The sequence below is a fragment of the Paramormyrops kingsleyae genome, chromosome 14 (genome assembly GCF_048594095.1).
Source record: "Paramormyrops kingsleyae isolate MSU_618 chromosome 14, PKINGS_0.4, whole genome shotgun sequence".
In the NCBI taxonomy this organism is placed as follows: Eukaryota; Metazoa; Chordata; class Actinopteri; order Osteoglossiformes; family Mormyridae; genus Paramormyrops; species Paramormyrops kingsleyae.
In genome coordinates, this window is record NC_132810.1 from 8,021,384 (window position 1) to 8,037,411 (window position 16,028).

The 16,028-nt window shown below is 40.3% G+C and overlaps 2 protein-coding genes across 8 annotated transcripts in view; one reads left to right on the forward strand and one right to left on the reverse strand.

The window, feature by feature from the left end:
• The window catches only part of LOC111838861 (formin), an 85,182-nt gene that overhangs the window by 2,103 nt on the left and 67,051 nt on the right, over nucleotides 1-16,028 (reverse strand). For 3 of the 7 annotated variants that reach the window (XM_023802248.2, XM_023802247.2, XM_023802249.2), the window contains 3 exons: nucleotides 13,568-13,717; nucleotides 10,387-10,468; nucleotides 5,851-8,835 (listed from right to left, as the gene is read on the reverse strand). In XM_023802248.2, coding sequence (XP_023658016.1) covers nucleotides 8,791-8,835; nucleotides 10,387-10,468; nucleotides 13,568-13,717 — 277 coding nt within the window. In that variant the 3' untranslated portion in view covers nucleotides 5,851-8,790. Of the gene's footprint in view, nucleotides 1-5,850; nucleotides 8,836-10,386; nucleotides 10,469-13,567; nucleotides 13,718-13,865; nucleotides 15,674-16,028 lie in introns of those variants that run through there. The other 4 variants (XR_002836977.2, XR_002836975.2, XR_002836976.2 and 1 more) reach the window with 4 other exon arrangements.
• On the forward strand, nucleotides 3-5,239 carry LOC111838865 (gremlin-1). Its single transcript, XM_023802261.2, has 2 exons — nucleotides 3-2,729; nucleotides 3,682-5,239. Exon 2 carries the CDS (start codon nucleotides 3,683-3,685, stop codon nucleotides 4,232-4,234), a length of 552 nt encoding a protein of 183 aa, XP_023658029.1. The 5' UTR covers nucleotides 3-2,729; nucleotide 3,682; the 3' UTR covers nucleotides 4,235-5,239.

Here is a 16,028-nt window from a genome sequence, read left to right on the forward strand (position 1 = left end):
CGCCATATGTTTAACACATGGGAACATTTCGAATACTGCTGGGTCTTGAGGGGCGAGGTATGAGGGAAAATGGCAAATATGGGGTTCATTGAAAACATGATCCGATTACCAATACCATACACGTTCCTCTGTTCCTCTTAACCAAACCGTTTATTAATTAATAGAGGGGAACAAAAGGAAAGAGAATTATTACGAACATTAAATTTTTTATGGTTAATATTAATTAAAATAAAGTCAGAGCCCAAAAGAAAATGAAATGTACCCAACACGGCCGAATACCCGAAAGCGAAAAAAAACATTGCGTTATGATCATGTTTATTCTCATTATGGTACTTGACAGTACCATCCTAGAAATATCCTGGAAATTTCGACATATATATAGAATTATTTATATGGCCGCAATACTTGACATTAAAACAAATGCCGTAAAAATTAATATGTTCTTATACCATAAGATGCCGTAAAATAATATTAATTCCGACCAATTTGCTTATGACGTCCGAACCAGTTACGTTAAATTAATTACAATAAATATATCACACTATCTGAGTACTGCATAATTAGATGTATCACGTTGACGTATTATTATTACAAGATTTTAAAACTGTTGCGCCCCCTTTTTCAGCATAAGTTCAAATACGGACCATAACGCTTCTAAAACGTATATTAAATAATAAACCAAATAAAGAATTTATGACGCCAATGCCTCACACAAGACAAAGATAAAGCACTTGAAATAAAATTTGGGAAATAAATTTCGGTTTGAAACTGCACTTGCGATTCTGAGAGATGTAAATGATTCCTGGCATGTTGCTTTTGACAAGATATATCAGGTGTATATTTCACCGGGGATATTCATACAAATGGATTTATCAAGTGTAGTTTCTGTTTTAGGTTACTCGGTCCAGTTGCATGAATTAAATTATACAATCTGCAACTGGTTACTTAAACAAAGTCACAGTCCCACTCAAAGTATATTTTCCCGTATTAATGCAGGTTTCAAGCATTATTATTACTATTATAAATTAATTGTCCAGAGCAGTGAGTAAAAAGATAAATAGGGAAGCGGTTTATTACTGTGCCAACCGTCAGCCATTAAAATACTGCTAATAATAATAATAATAAGGTAATGCAATAATTCTGCTAATAATAATTGATACTTTATTGAAATTCTCTTTTCCCCCAGCTTGCACTCTGTAGGTGAGAGCTGGGGGAAACGTAAAGAGAATTTCAATAAAGCAACGATTATTATATTACCTTATTAGCAGCACACGAGTAAGCCAGCTACGAAGCGCAGCCACCCATTACAGGGTCCAGGGAGCTACGGATGAAAAGGGCTTTGCTCAAGGACCTGCAGATGTGCAGAGGCAGCGCTCGAACCGGCGACATTCTATTTACAAGCACAGAGCCATAGCCCACTAAGCCACACGCTACCCCGCACGAATAAATATTTTATACACATTAAATAAAATAATAATTCACGTATGTATGGCATCATTCCTCCGTCCTAAAACATCCATCAATCCGTCTTCCATACCTAGGAGCATACCTAGAAAGTCTCGGCCCCCTGACAAAATGTCACCTGCCCCCCGCCTAATTTTACAGATAACCTTACGCATTCAGAGGCCCCTCTGAAAGTGCTGGACCCCCTGAATCTGCCTGGGTATCCATGCCCCTCCGACTCCCCTGTCCATACCACGACACGAAGGAAGAACACGACGCATAGCATGGGATCACCCTGAATGGGATGCCCGTCCCTCGCATGCAAGGCACGCGCTCGCAAATTATCACTAGATAATAGAAACAGTTAGATTCAGCTACTCGTATTGTTTTTTTTAACTGCGAGAGGAAACCAAAGTATTCAGAGGAAGCTCATACGGACACGAATGAACGTTACCAATTATTATCATTAAAATAAAAATATATATGCAAATAAATGTTCAAATAATAAAGCGGTTTATCAAATTTTCGATAAGGAATTCTGCTCCTCAGATTATATTTATACCCGTAAAAATGTATATCTGTGTATTAAACAACATGTAAAATTACATAAAAGTAATATTAGTGTTGTGCAAATAGTATGTGGCCACACTTCTGTATTTTATTCGTTGAAGGAAACGATGCCAGAGCAAAGCTTTAGTGGACATAAAAGACTGGCAGCCAGTCTAGTTAAACCAGTGTCAAATCGGTTTTAAGATGAAATAAGGCGTATAATTAAAACAAAGATAATAAATAAAAAATACATTTTTAAATGAAAAGTCCTTCAGAAGACTGGCACTAAGGCAAAATAAGGTTAGTTTAATGTGGTGGTACTGTATCACTTGGATTACAATTCCCCCCCAGCACCCATGCCCCGCCCTCCTCCGATCCAATGGACTCAAAAAAAAGTAAAGTCGATGGACTGTTTCCCTCAAGTGAGTTCGGGGAAGTGTTGAGGGGCGGATAGTTTGATTTTTCCTCTCATCGTGCCTAGCCAATAACGTGAAGGGAGCTGTTGTGCACATCTCAGCTGGCAGACATTTTAAAAGGAGACAGTCCGGCGCTGTTGCAATTTGTACCAAAATCCAGTCTCCCTTTCTATGGAATCGTTAGTAACTGCAATCTCTCAGCAGCGTGCGCCCCCACTCCACAACGGTCAACGCGTTTAGCCCGTTCCTGCCTGAGGATTCTTTCAATAAAGAACTACTTCCTACGTACATTTGATTTCCCTCTGATCAATTCATTGACAGGTGAGTAGCTTGTATGCTTTATCTTCATTAAGTGGGTATTTACATATGAACTCCAAATAGGTGTGGGTAAAAACAAAGTCTATTACAGAGTAAGCTGGTTTAGCTTATGAAGCAGGTGTCAATCACGTTTATTTGTATGCACAGTAATAATAGCTATTCATGCTTTTAAAATCAAGGCAATGTCCAAAATCACAGCTTAGTCAGTTGCTATCCTGTTAAACAAAGTTGTTGGTTTGCCACAAGTTGTTGGTTTTCCACAAAGTAACTCAAAACATACGAGCTCCTGGTGAATTTATTTTTGGACTACTAGCTATGACAAATAGCAAATATTTCATGTAGACTATGTTATCTGGTGAATAAATAATGAAGTTCACCTTTCATTGTGAACTGGCTAGATAGCGTTTTACGATTGCAAACGTATTTTATTCTCTATATGCTAAGAATCGTTTCTTTAGTGGATGTAAAATATGTTTTGGGTTACAATGGCCCATTACTGCACAGACGTGTGCTTTAGACACAGTAAAAAGCAATTGTTTATATAGTGTGCGGTACCGTTTAAAGACTCATTTACGGCTTAACAAAGGGACACTAGTCGGCATTCGGGAGAAAAAAATATTTTTTTGCTAAACAAGAAACGCTTACGTCCCATTTAAACAAAAACGTGTTCAAAACCTGTGGACTGAAAACAGGAGAGAACTGCCTAAATGATAATCAAAGTGGCGTTCAGGCTGTCATTTTAGTGGAACCCGGTACTTCTTGGGTAAAGGTTAAATATTCATGACATTCCTATTTCCAAGTTCGTATTGTTTTGTATAGAATATGATAAACAGTGGCGTATAAGAAACGAAATGCGTGACTAAATTTGATGCGCAATGGAACGCATTCCTTGATGAAAAGTGTATTTTCATATAAGATCATGTGTCACGTTCATCGTTATTTTCTTTCCCCCCAGGATGAACAGAACTGCGCGCGCGTTCTGTGCTTTGGCATTCGTTACGGGGCTGCTTTCCTGCCAGGCAGACGGCAAGGGGAATCGTGGATCCCAGGGCGCCATCCCTCATCCAGAAAAAAACAACCCCAACGAATCGGAGCATCAGCCGCAGTCACCGCAACCGGGTACCGGGTCCCGGGGCAGAGGAAGGGGGTCTGCCGTGCCTGCAGAGGAAGTTTTGGAGTCAAGTCAAGAAGCCTTGCATGTCACCGAGCGTCGCTACCTGAAACGGGACTGGTGCAAGACCCAGCCGCTAAAGCAGACTATCCACGAGGAAGGGTGCGTCAGTCGCACTATCATTAACAGGTTCTGCTATGGGCAATGCAACTCCTTTTACATACCCAGGCACGTTCGCAGAGAAGAAGGCGCCTTCCAATCTTGCTCCTTCTGCAAGCCTAAAAGGTTTACCACCATGACTTTCACTCTGAACTGTCCGGACCAACAACCCCCCACCAAAAAGAGACGCGTTCAGCGCGTAAAGCAGTGCCGGTGTATTTCAATTGACCTGGACTAGATCCGTGTCCTAATGGTATTCCTTCGATTTGTTTCCGTTTTATCTACGAAGGGAAATGCTCACCTATGGCGCATCACCGCATGGCAATTAAAGGGATTCGTTTCCCACCAGCAGAATTGCGGCAAATCGTCACACCCACAAAGGATAGAGGGAAATGTCATTTGGTGTGAAGTCAGTGCATTATTAGCAAGGAAATCAAAACCCGATTTTTAGTCACACACGCAGCCTACAATCAAAGCCACACTATACACGTTTCGTTCACAGCGCCATTCACTGACATTACCGACAGTTCAGTAGGCATAGCAAAAGTTGTGGAATTTTCACACTGCAAACCGCTGTTTGACCTATTGCCATATTCACCGTTGTGTGCGCCATCCGCTAAAAGATTGCAGAACTTGGCCTGCTCATTTGAACACAGTAAGCCTGAAATCCGATGGAGGAGATCTAGTCATATTCAGTATTTTAAAAAGCATTTATGGACAGCAACAACAACCGTCTGGACACCATCAAGGCGGGTATGCTTTATAGCCTAACCATTTCCACCTGAGTAGTCTATTATGCATTTTGTGGGAGTTTAAATATTGACTGAGCACCAAATAGTTTCCACTATGTGGAATGAGAAAGAGAAATGATAATATTTAATGTAATTATGACAAGTTTGTATCAATAATATGAATGTTACTTGGACTCTAGTGAATCTCTCTTGGTCTGCACTGTTTATGTCAGTTCATGTAATTTAGGGAAGAAAAAGCTGTTTGTCGAAATGTAATTGGACCCACCCAGAACTATTAAACAATTGTACAAGGTCAAATGTACATAATTGTGTAATAATGATAATCTCTTAGCTGCCTGACTCCTTGAAAACTGTAAAGTGGTCGTATATAGTACTGCAAGGTAACACCTGTTATCCTAAATGTAATTTCATTTCATATAATTACTGTTACATAAATTGCAGCAGGATTACTGCTTTTCCGAGAGCAAATTAAATGTTTTGGAAAACAACAACCGTAGTGGAGCCGTAGTTTTGAGGCGGTTACTAATCGCTTGCTTCAAGCCTGCACATTGAAACCCGGGGCTGGACATCTTTTGCACACAAGCCACGGCGAGGTTAAGTGGGTCGTATATAATTTCTAAATCGCAACTTTATACTCTGATTTCACGCAGAGAATTTTATGCATCAAGTTAACCTGAAACACCAAATAAACACATCCTCTCCAGTGATGGGCAACTTTCTTCCAGGTCGGAGCCAGCCTCTTGCTGGGCTTTTATACGTTTCTTTAGACGCTTGGATACATTCTGTCGTAAAGCGATATAATTTATGAGTGAAGACCAAAAGAAAAGAGATTATATGTCAGGCACAACAACCTTTTCAATAACCTCTTGAAAATATGTTATCCACGTTAACTACTGGTCTCCTACTAGCTCAGGAAACCTGTCAAAGGCACAAGTCTCTATCCTACGCATTTCAGAATGTAACCCTTTAGGCTAGCCGGACAAAAACCGGCTGTCTAGGAAAATTATTAACTTTTGAACTCGCAATCTATACTTCGCAAATTTCTGAGGTCCACCACGTAATTTTAAAGATGAATGTCTACCCACAGAAAGCACTGCAAACCCACAGTACCCCCTCTTTATTTAAATGATGGCAAACAATTTATAAGGACATGCAACCATATCATTTAACAAACGTGGCCTAATTGAACAACATATGCAAGCATATTTATGTGAACATTTTCTAACGACTGTTTAAAAAACCTGGCAAGTTAATGCGAAAAATGCTAATGCTACGCTAAAATAATGTTTTGAAAAATCGAATTAAAATTTATTTAAATAATCTACATCAAAACTGTGCAAGTAATCTAAGTTACATGCAAAGGAACTTAGAGACAGACAACGCGCACCTTCATTGCCTTAATACGTGTAAACTGTCTTTCCTATGTTATGCAATCGATTATTAGACGTACACCTTTCTGGTATTTACTAAACAGACAAGAACTGTCTTTGGGCTAATGTGACAAAGAAAAACAGCTCAACAGTTCATCCGCCTTTCCAGACATGCAGCAGGGGTCTTTACTTGTGTCAGATTTTCCCAGCCAGGTCAGCTACATTAAAAACGTGTTTATTTGATTTATCACCAGTATTTCCGTGTAAGTAATATCGTATTTTTCGTAACTATAGGTGGTGCTGGGCTGTATATTAAACGTTACTCAAATGACTGAATTATACTTACTTGGACTGTTCCAAAAAGTCCATTAACAGTGCCCAAGAACACAAACATAGCAGCACGTTTCAACCACATCAGTTTAGATCAGTCCGGGTTCACTGATTTGCTGTTTTATTTTTCTACACACTACTGCGCTTTTATAAAGCCCTTCATCAACCTGCCCAAGTCCCAGACCTTACCCTCTTCCATTTTTTTCTTTAACCCGCAGTTTTATGAATCTTAGATGCTATCAACAGATATAGACAACACACATGGCGGTGCGTTTTTTACAATCATCAACACTGCCGATACAACAGGGTTGGGCCAGTACAGTTTCATTTATTTAAAGGATCGATAACGTATCAAAGCTGTCGTTTTCTTCACGCCAAAAGAAGGCCACATTTTTTATGCGAAAATAGTAGCCCATGTTCAATTCAATTAAAAACGAAAAAATAAGTCTTTCAGATAATTTATCTATAGTCTGTCAAGAACACATCCATCCCTTAGATATTTCATGTCAGTGTGCTGGGGCACCTGTCGCTAATTTACACATCAAAGAAATGTCCATTATAAATTTCACAAATGAAGAAAAGAACACAGGTGAAACAAATGCAAATTAAAGTTTTAGAATCCTAAAACTTTTGCTCATACACTTATATGGACATACTAAATTTTACCCACTGTAAAGGTTACGTCATTTTGATTGTACCCGTGAGGGCCACCCGTCAAAGCTAATACAAGACCATAGTGTGTTAAAGATGTGCAACACTTCTGCAATATGAAAAATATAAAGCTTCAAAACAAAACACTAGTTAATTAAACGTTATACTTCAAAAGCATACATACTCTAGGGTATATATCAGGCCTAGATCTTTGAGGTCATTTATTTAGAGGTAAATCGATGCTTAATGAATTAGAATAAAAAATTTCCGACCTGGTTCCCAATTTAAGCCATACAGAAAACTAACCCCAACAGGGCATTTGTCAGTCATTGGGGCTAAAACAAAATAAAACACATAATTAAAGGTCAGAGAACTTTCATCAAGGTGCATATATATATATATATATATATATATATATATATATGTGTGTGTGTGTGTGTGTGTGTGTGTGTATATATCTTCATTGAATATATTTTTATATTTTTGTTATTTCCACGAATAAAATAGGGAACATGGTTTTTTAAAACAATGCAACAACACACTGTAATGCATGTTTTCAGGTACTGCGAGGAAAATAAAAATGGTTGCATAGGAATTGAAACAGAGTTTAAAAGTGCAATATGCCTTAACCAGCACCACAAGGATAACTGGAAGATTATGGCACAGTACATAAAGCTATTGCAGTGCTTAATATCTTAACTTCATGGTTTACTTTCCATATCACAGCTATATTCCTACATTTTAAAGATCATTTCAGTAGAGCAATAAACTATCGATTTGGGATTGAGGATCCCACGGCAAACAGTCAAGCATTTTTGTAACAACCTTGTTTAGTAAAGCTCACTAACCTACTGAATGCTCTAGTCACCTGAGTATCTGAGCCCCAGCTGTAATCCCTGGACTTTCTTACACTGGTCCAAAAGGGGTCACTGTGGAGAAGTTTGGAAAACATGCAGGCATACACTGATCAGCTTACACCTTTCCTATACTTTCACAAAAACATAACATCTTCCCATTTACAGAGGAGAATTATTCATATACTGCAAATTCAACTCTGTCGACTCCAGTGTTTACTGCAACGGAAAGATTCGCACTGTTTAAGTGTTTCTGGCGTCTTCCTTCGATGAGTTGTGTAAATCCTGTTTGGAGATCACTGTGTTGACATTGTGTTCACCTTTGTATGCTACACATTTGCAACTCCAGATGCAATGGAGTTCTGCCAGGATGCCAGTCTCTGAAGATGCCTGCCCATGGATTGCAGGTTTCGGCACCTCAGCAGTCTCCACTGCAGACATGCTGAATGTTCCCCAGGCAGTGGTGAAAGCACTACAAGGCAATGAGTCTCACTGAGAATTCACTGTCAAGCTCAGAGGTGCAATACTATATAAATTTCAGCGTTAGCATACCACACTTTTAGAAGTCCACAAATAGTAGCAGTCAGTCAACTTCCTGTTGACAAAGACTGTGGAGAAAGCAGCATCCAACCCATAACCAACCTCAGCAGGGTAGTGGGCACAGGTGCTCCTCTGTGCCACCTTGTTTTAGCATCAAGGGGGAGCGGGTGATGGAGGAAATTGCAGCAATGTGGGTAGGTCGGATGCCTAGGTAGAGTGGTTGGTGGCTGGCAGACAGGGCTTTCGCAAATGACACCCTCATTTGCTTTTGCAAATGACACCACATCTTTCAATCCCTCAGCTGGAGGACACGTTGGCTTCCTTCTGGCGAAGTCTCTCTTTCTGTAAGAACAAGTGATGTCACTCAGCTACGGTCTATTTGGGCACAGAACTAAATCTCTCAATTGGATTGCACGATGAAACATCAAAGATGCGCAACTCGTAGAGTTAAACTTGGACAGTGCAAAAGCAGCACGAGCTACAGAACCAGCATGCGGAACATGGAGACATACTGTATCAGGCATGAGTATGTTTGGGGGCTCACAGCTTGTTAACCGGCATGAATGACGAGCTACCAAAAAACCATCTTATTTAAAAGTTTATCACAAAACATGCCTGTATGTACTGTAAATAGTGCATGTATCGGAGTGCAGAAAAATCATAAAAAGTTTATGTTTGAATCAGGATATCTAGCAGATATCACTGCTTATGTCTGAAGTAGGCATTCCAACATTCCTTCTAGGATGGGCTGACTGCCGTCATGGGGGCAGACGCTACGGCGATGTGTACACTCTGTTTATCTTAGACTGAACTCAATGTTCACTACGGCAGGGTACTGTAACCTGTTCTCTCATTGTCAGATGACTGTCATTCACTGCATACAGTACAGATATGTAACCCTGATAGAAAACCAAGGGCAGCTCCGTGATGTAAAAATGTGTCATATTCATAACACAAAGAAGCGAAAAAAAGCCACAATGCAAAACACTTGGTTTTCTATTTTCAAAGAAAAAACAGATTGTTACCTAATTTGAAACAGGACTTCACTTAGCTTCTAATGATTTTCTATGGGATATAGGTTTGGATCAAATATGGATTTTGTATTGAAGAAAAAAAAACTCTATGTCTAAAATATATCTGTTCTTAAGTGTGCATGTTTAGTGCCTTCATTAACGGAATATGAACTAATCAGCATTTATAGCCTTCATCAGGCTATAAAACAGGAATAAACCCAAATACAATCGACAGATGTCAAATCTCACTGACCACACAGCACATATGTAATCACTGACAAACATTTAAACGGTGCTTGGGTCTTTACTGCTCTTGTTAGAGCCTAAAACAAGAGGAATGTAATCGAGAAATCGATAATTAAAATTCAAAAGAAAAATAATTACATATAATAATAATAATAATAATAATAATAATAATAACATAAAAGTACTATAGCTATAAGAATAATGCCAGTATTACCAAAACAAATTTATTATATTATTATATTATAAATACACAATATCATTATTATAATATATTGTAAAACACTAAACATATACAAATAACAAAGATAATCATTTCTGAAATACGTTCTTATAGACTTTGGTCTATTACCAGAGCCAAGTGGTTAAGAATGTGGACAGTATGAGGCAGAAGAAGCCCTGCTGTAGGACTTTTGGGTGAATACAGCCTACATTGCATCAATAAAAACTCAAATAAATAATGAGCTAAGTTCAAGCAGCCCTCAACAGCTCAGCTTAAAACAGAAACATCTGGTAAGTGACTATGGTGAACAAACAGAGAGTTACCCTAGTCCTGTTTGCTAAAATGCTTGGGCAGCTCCAGGCCATTTAAAGCTGAGAGACAGGAGACAGGGGTGATGGAGTGATGAACTCTTACCAGGCTTTTGGGGTTGAGCTTCTTGGTCTCTACCCTCTTTTCTGCTGTCATCCTGTCCACCGTGTCCTGAGCCTCTTTAATCCTGGAAGGGAGAAAGACAACCATGACCAAAACCAACAGTTGAGATGGCCATGGAAAAGAGATGGTTCTTGGCAACCCTCCCAGGAATGAAAACACTCACTTCAAGAAGTGAGACTGTGACTGGAAGGAGGGCTGGGGGTACCAGGTTGTGTTCTATGCTTAATGAATATTCCCTGCCTGTGTGAGAGACCTGCCAGGGCCAGACACATCCACAGGACGCATTCCCACTCATATAGGACTGGCAGACAACATGTCAATGCTGTCAAGCCAAAAAATGTAAACATGCTGAAACCACAGAAAGCGAGGAGAAGGTTAACATTTAGTGCAAATGAACATGCTATCTGACCTGAGTGAAGGCTTGGGAAAGGGCTTTTCCAAAATGCGGAGACATAGAGCTGCCTGGTATTTCAACATAGATTGAAAAATGAGTGTATCTACAGTTGCCGGTGTGGCGTGTTCACTCTACTCAATCTACATTAAGTGAAGCACAGCGTAGAGGTGGGACCATGAGCAGAGCACACAACCCCCAGGGAGGAAGGATCACTAGAGCTGAGCCTAGAGCTCATCATTCCTGCATCAACCAGAGTGTACATTCAGGGGACACTCTTAGTGAGAAAGCCACCTGCTAGCAATGAGCCGAATGAACTGCCATTCACGTCTTTACATCAGAGAAGCTTTGCAGAGACCAGCAGCCAAACTCCCCTCTTTCCATCTGGTTGACTGTCTAGCTGGTGACACAAGCACTTGGGTAACAGCAAATCGCATCATGGCTGCTTCCTGCCACCTCACACACTGTTTCCTTTGGAATACTTTTAATTGAAATAAACAATCTTGGATGACACAATCACTGTCTACTTACCTCGCTGTACAATTTGCAGTTTATGGGGCAAAAAATATGTATAGAAAATTTATGAGATAATAAAGAGTATTTTCAAAAAATAAAGCCCACACAAATACACTCTAGATTTTTATGAGTCTACAAATAGTATTAAGAATAAAGTTAATTGTACCTAAGCACCTTCAGCTGTGGATGAAATGGGGCAAGACTGTCTAATAAATAACTAAAAGTAAAAACCACAAGGATCATGGGATGCTTTTTAACAGCATTAGCTCTGCACAGACTCTGCTTAACACCTTCTACGGACTCTCTTCATAGATTCTGTACCAGTCCTATCACTTTGACATTGCTATTTTACATGAAATAACAAAAATGCTTACAGAGTAGAAATGGCAATAAAATAGATTAGTCCTGACATTAATTACATTTATGTCAATATTTTTTATAGTGACTCCTGGATTCCCTAAAGTGCTGCAGAAATTTTATTTTGATTTCCGCAGTCTAATGTGAACACTCCAGCCTGTAAAGTATTCAGTGAGTTAGAAATGATTTATTAACCCCCGTCATCCTGTGCTTTCAAAGCGTTCCGGAGAGCTTTTGATGAAAACTTTGTGCCATGGACACTAGCTTTTTACAAAGGCAGTGATTTCTCTATTTTCCCAAAAGCCACCACACACCCAGTGTGGACTGGCCGCCCGGGTTCAATGGATGCCCTGGGTCCTTTCAAGCTGGCACAGTATTTTGGTTCATCAGTCACAAAAGCTCAATGAGAAAAGTCACATGAGTAGCAGGCTCACCTATTTGTGTCTCACAACCCAAGGAGTAGCCTTGCAATCACTAGAAAAAAATACATTTTGCCAACTTCCATACGCCAGACAGATGCAGCAGAAACAGTTAAATGCCAGCGCCATGGTCCGCTCCCTCTACTCTTTATTTCCCCCATGAGTGTCGCTGAAATCACCTATAAACATTTTAAATGTGTCTGGTTTCCTCTTGTATAGTATGTTGCACTTTTCAAAGCCTATTTATTTTATTCAACTCAATTTAATATTACTTGTGAAAAAAATGTGACATTTGCACATTTTTTACTATTTTTATAAATCAGTTGTATCCTGCTTGTAATAATTAACCAGGTAGTCATTTAAAATTACAAACAGGTAACCTGTAGATTACATTCGGCAGGTAAAGTAGATTATAAAAAATCATACATTTATGTTTTTCCCATTTTAATTTTACTTCTAGTCTGGCAGTGCAGGTAGTAAATGTGATTTGTAGACACAAATTAAAATGACAAGGAAGAAGAACATCGGTGAGAAAATCTTGTTTTCATTTGACTCCAGCAACACCCAGTTAAAAATTATCACCAGATTCACTATCACCAAACCAGCATTTGGCCAAGTGGAAAATACTGTTTGACATTAATCTGCAGTATAAAATTAATTGCAAGAATGAATGAGGTCTGATATGGTTGTAATTATTCCCCCCCCCCCCCCCCACCACCACACCAGGCGGCAGAGATGTGGAGAGAGATTTACAGAGTGGCTTATCTGTAAACCAACAGTACAGAACCCCCCCAGTCATTGGATTCTTCAGATCATGACAATCTTTAAAAGGCCTACTGAAGCACCCTCTGTTTAATGGGCTCCTGTCCCCTTGCTAATAAAGGCAGGGGCTCCATGGAGAGGTGCTGTCCATGTCTGACATCCCTCGGCTGGATGCCCCCAGGTCAGAAGAGGCATCGTAAATCCAGCCCCAGGCTTTAAGGCAGGCCTGAGCCAAGGGCCGGACCTGCCTGCTTTTCCTTTGATGCCCCTCGTGCTTTAATAACTGGCAAACGCAAGTGCTTTTATTTGTCCTCATTGTCTGCAGAATTCATAACGCCTCATTTAGTGGGCTTCTGCGTGGTGCAGAAACCTGAGAATGAGAATGACAATCTGTTCTGCATTAACCGGGATGTCTCAGAGCCTCAGAGACCCCTAAACAAGGCACCATTTATCAGAAGTGTGAAAGTCCACCCAGCCTCGTCAACACAACATCCAATTATTCAATGGCAGTATAAATGCATACACCTACTTCTACAATTTTTTCATATTTAACCAGGCTTAGTTTATCGCAAGTTTTGACAAAATGCTAATACATACCTCACCATACCTTGCTGTTGGAGGAAAAAAGCTCTAAGGTAAGAATGTTTTGTTGGAAAACCATAACTAGCCCAAGTTTCAAGCTGAATCATCTAACAGACACGGTTTGGCTTCCACTCACCTTTCCTTGGAGATGTTCTTGCTCTCCCTCTTCCACGTGTTCTTGAAGTCATTGCAGAACTCGTACCAAAGCATAAAGATGTAATTGGGTGCCACCTCCTTCTCCCCAGACTTGGGTTTCAAGCCGAAGTAGGCCACCATGTCCTGGAAGCTGCACGGAGGAAATGATGAGCTGGCTTCCTGTTGGGCCAATGGGTCGTTTACAGCAGATACTCCGATGATCACACTGACCACTCTTGGCAAGAGAGGAAACATACTGGGGAGGGATCCAAGTAGGTACTGTGGGGGGGGGGGGGGGGGGGGGACTCTCACTCCAGCCTGGCTCTCCATGCAGAGCTTGGGCGAGCCAGGCAGGTACTGGCGGATGAGTTTCCGGTGTAGGGGGAATAAAACCATATCTGACACTGACAGACGAGGCATTAAGATCAGCGTACATATCTGGCATGCTAATACCTGAGAGATGTTACCTTACCTCAGACTATGTCCAGAATATGCACACAAACACACACACATGAAATGGACAAGGTACTTTTGAACCTTAGCACAGACTAGGGTGCTGAAGAGTCAAATTGCCCCAACGAACTCATCCATGTTTATAAATGTGTTGTGGCTATCCTCCATGAGAAGGCAATGAGGAGAACCATGGAGATGTTCTTCACATGGCTGTTCGTAAGCTTGCTTCAATTGTTTGAATTCTGACTGTGTTGCTTTTAGACCAACTGTGTGTAAGTGTAGTGCATTTAAAAATAATCTGTATTCCTAAACAAAATATTTTGGATGTATTGTCCTTAAAAAATTTTTTTATAAATACCCTGTTAATGAAAACAGACAAGAATCAGATTAATGAAAATGTGGTGCTGACTTTGTCAGCTAAATTTAACCCGGTCCCCTGCTAGAGAGATTTCGTCTGGTTTCTGTGTAACAACGAATGCGTGATCTCTGAAAACCCTCTAATGATGCAGGGGGTTTTGTGGTTAACCAGTAACCCCCTCCCAACAATGAAACTGCCACCATCTGCCAGGCCTTTCATTGTCAATTCAAAGTTTTACACATAACCCAGTTGGACATGAATGAAATTTGTCTTTGTTTAACTGATGTTTCAGCAGTAAAAAGGCCTTACATAACTGAAAGTAACATTTATGGCCACAAAAACATATTGGCCAGAGCACTCAAGGTTAAACTTCCACAGGCATTTCAGGGTACTGCTACCACAGACTGACTTACCTAGAACTGAACTTTTCCCCGTAGCTACAAACATGCCTCCTAGTGTCTGAAGTCAATGCTCTCCCCAGACATTAAAGTCTTTTTGCAGTGGTTGTCATAGCTTGATATAGGGCGGACTTGAGTCAAAGGATGCACACGGACTGGCAAACAAGCCTTTGACCTCCAGATGGTGAGTGGCTCCGTCAATGATAATAGAAGCCACGCTAGGCTGGGCTGGAAATGTGCTCGGCAGAAATCTCCTAAGTGTGGAGCCCCCTCCAGTTCCGAGGTGTCCTTCAACGTGGCCCCACTGCTTCAAATGCTCACAAAGACAGTGCAGTATATCATCTGTTCTTCTGCTTGAAACCCAAGCAGAAACCAAGAACTGGGGTGCAGTTGGATGGGGGTTGATTTACTAAATTGACATTAATTCTTAAGGCTTTGTAGGTTCTGCACAATCCATTGTGATTAATTATATGTTTTTTGTAATTAATTTATTATGACTCAGGGTCATGTTTCAGAATGGACACAAATCACAAAAAGCCTTCGTGGGGTTCAGCATTGCCCTTAACCCCTGCCCCAAACCTGCATTTAGAATCTCTACCGTCGGACTGTCATGACATAATTGCTGCAAGATTTTTTTACGATACCTATGATGTCTCACCAATACATCAAAGTCTGTGCAGACAGAGGATTCTCCGGTAACCCCTTGTATGGCAAACCCTTCACTCATTGACAGACTCACACTTGCATACAGATACACACAACTGTCCATGACTTCTAAGTTATTCTCGGTCTCTTCATACTGCTCCTGTAGATGGTTACTCTCTTCAAACAACAGGAAAAACAAACTCATTCTCTCGAAATAACCTCTTCCTCTCTTTGCTGCCTTGCTAGTGTACACCTGCATAAAATATGAAGGCAAGCCACATAAATGAGCCAAAACTAAACAAGGCATTAAATGGCAAAGTATTTTCACAACAGGAAAATTTTAAGTTTATAGTGCATATTTGGGAGAGGAACTCCTCTTTGATACATGCAAAACAGGCCACAGAACTCGTATATTAATGTGGTAGCATAACATCTTCAGACACAGTACGTTTGGGCCTAACAGCATTCCTACAGCTCACAGGACTGTGGTCTGGGAACAGACATTGAGGTTTCATGGCAATGCTAATGCTATAGGGCAAAACAAATGTCAGTAGTCATTCACAGTGGTCATGAAATCCCTCACTGGAGAATCATCCACAGCGAATATA

What these genes read in the sequence shown, in the direction of transcription:
- LOC111838865 (XM_023802261.2), top strand. Translation starts at nt 3,683, where the DNA reads ATGAACAGAACTGCGCGCGCGTTCTGTGCTTTGGCATTCGTTACGGGG.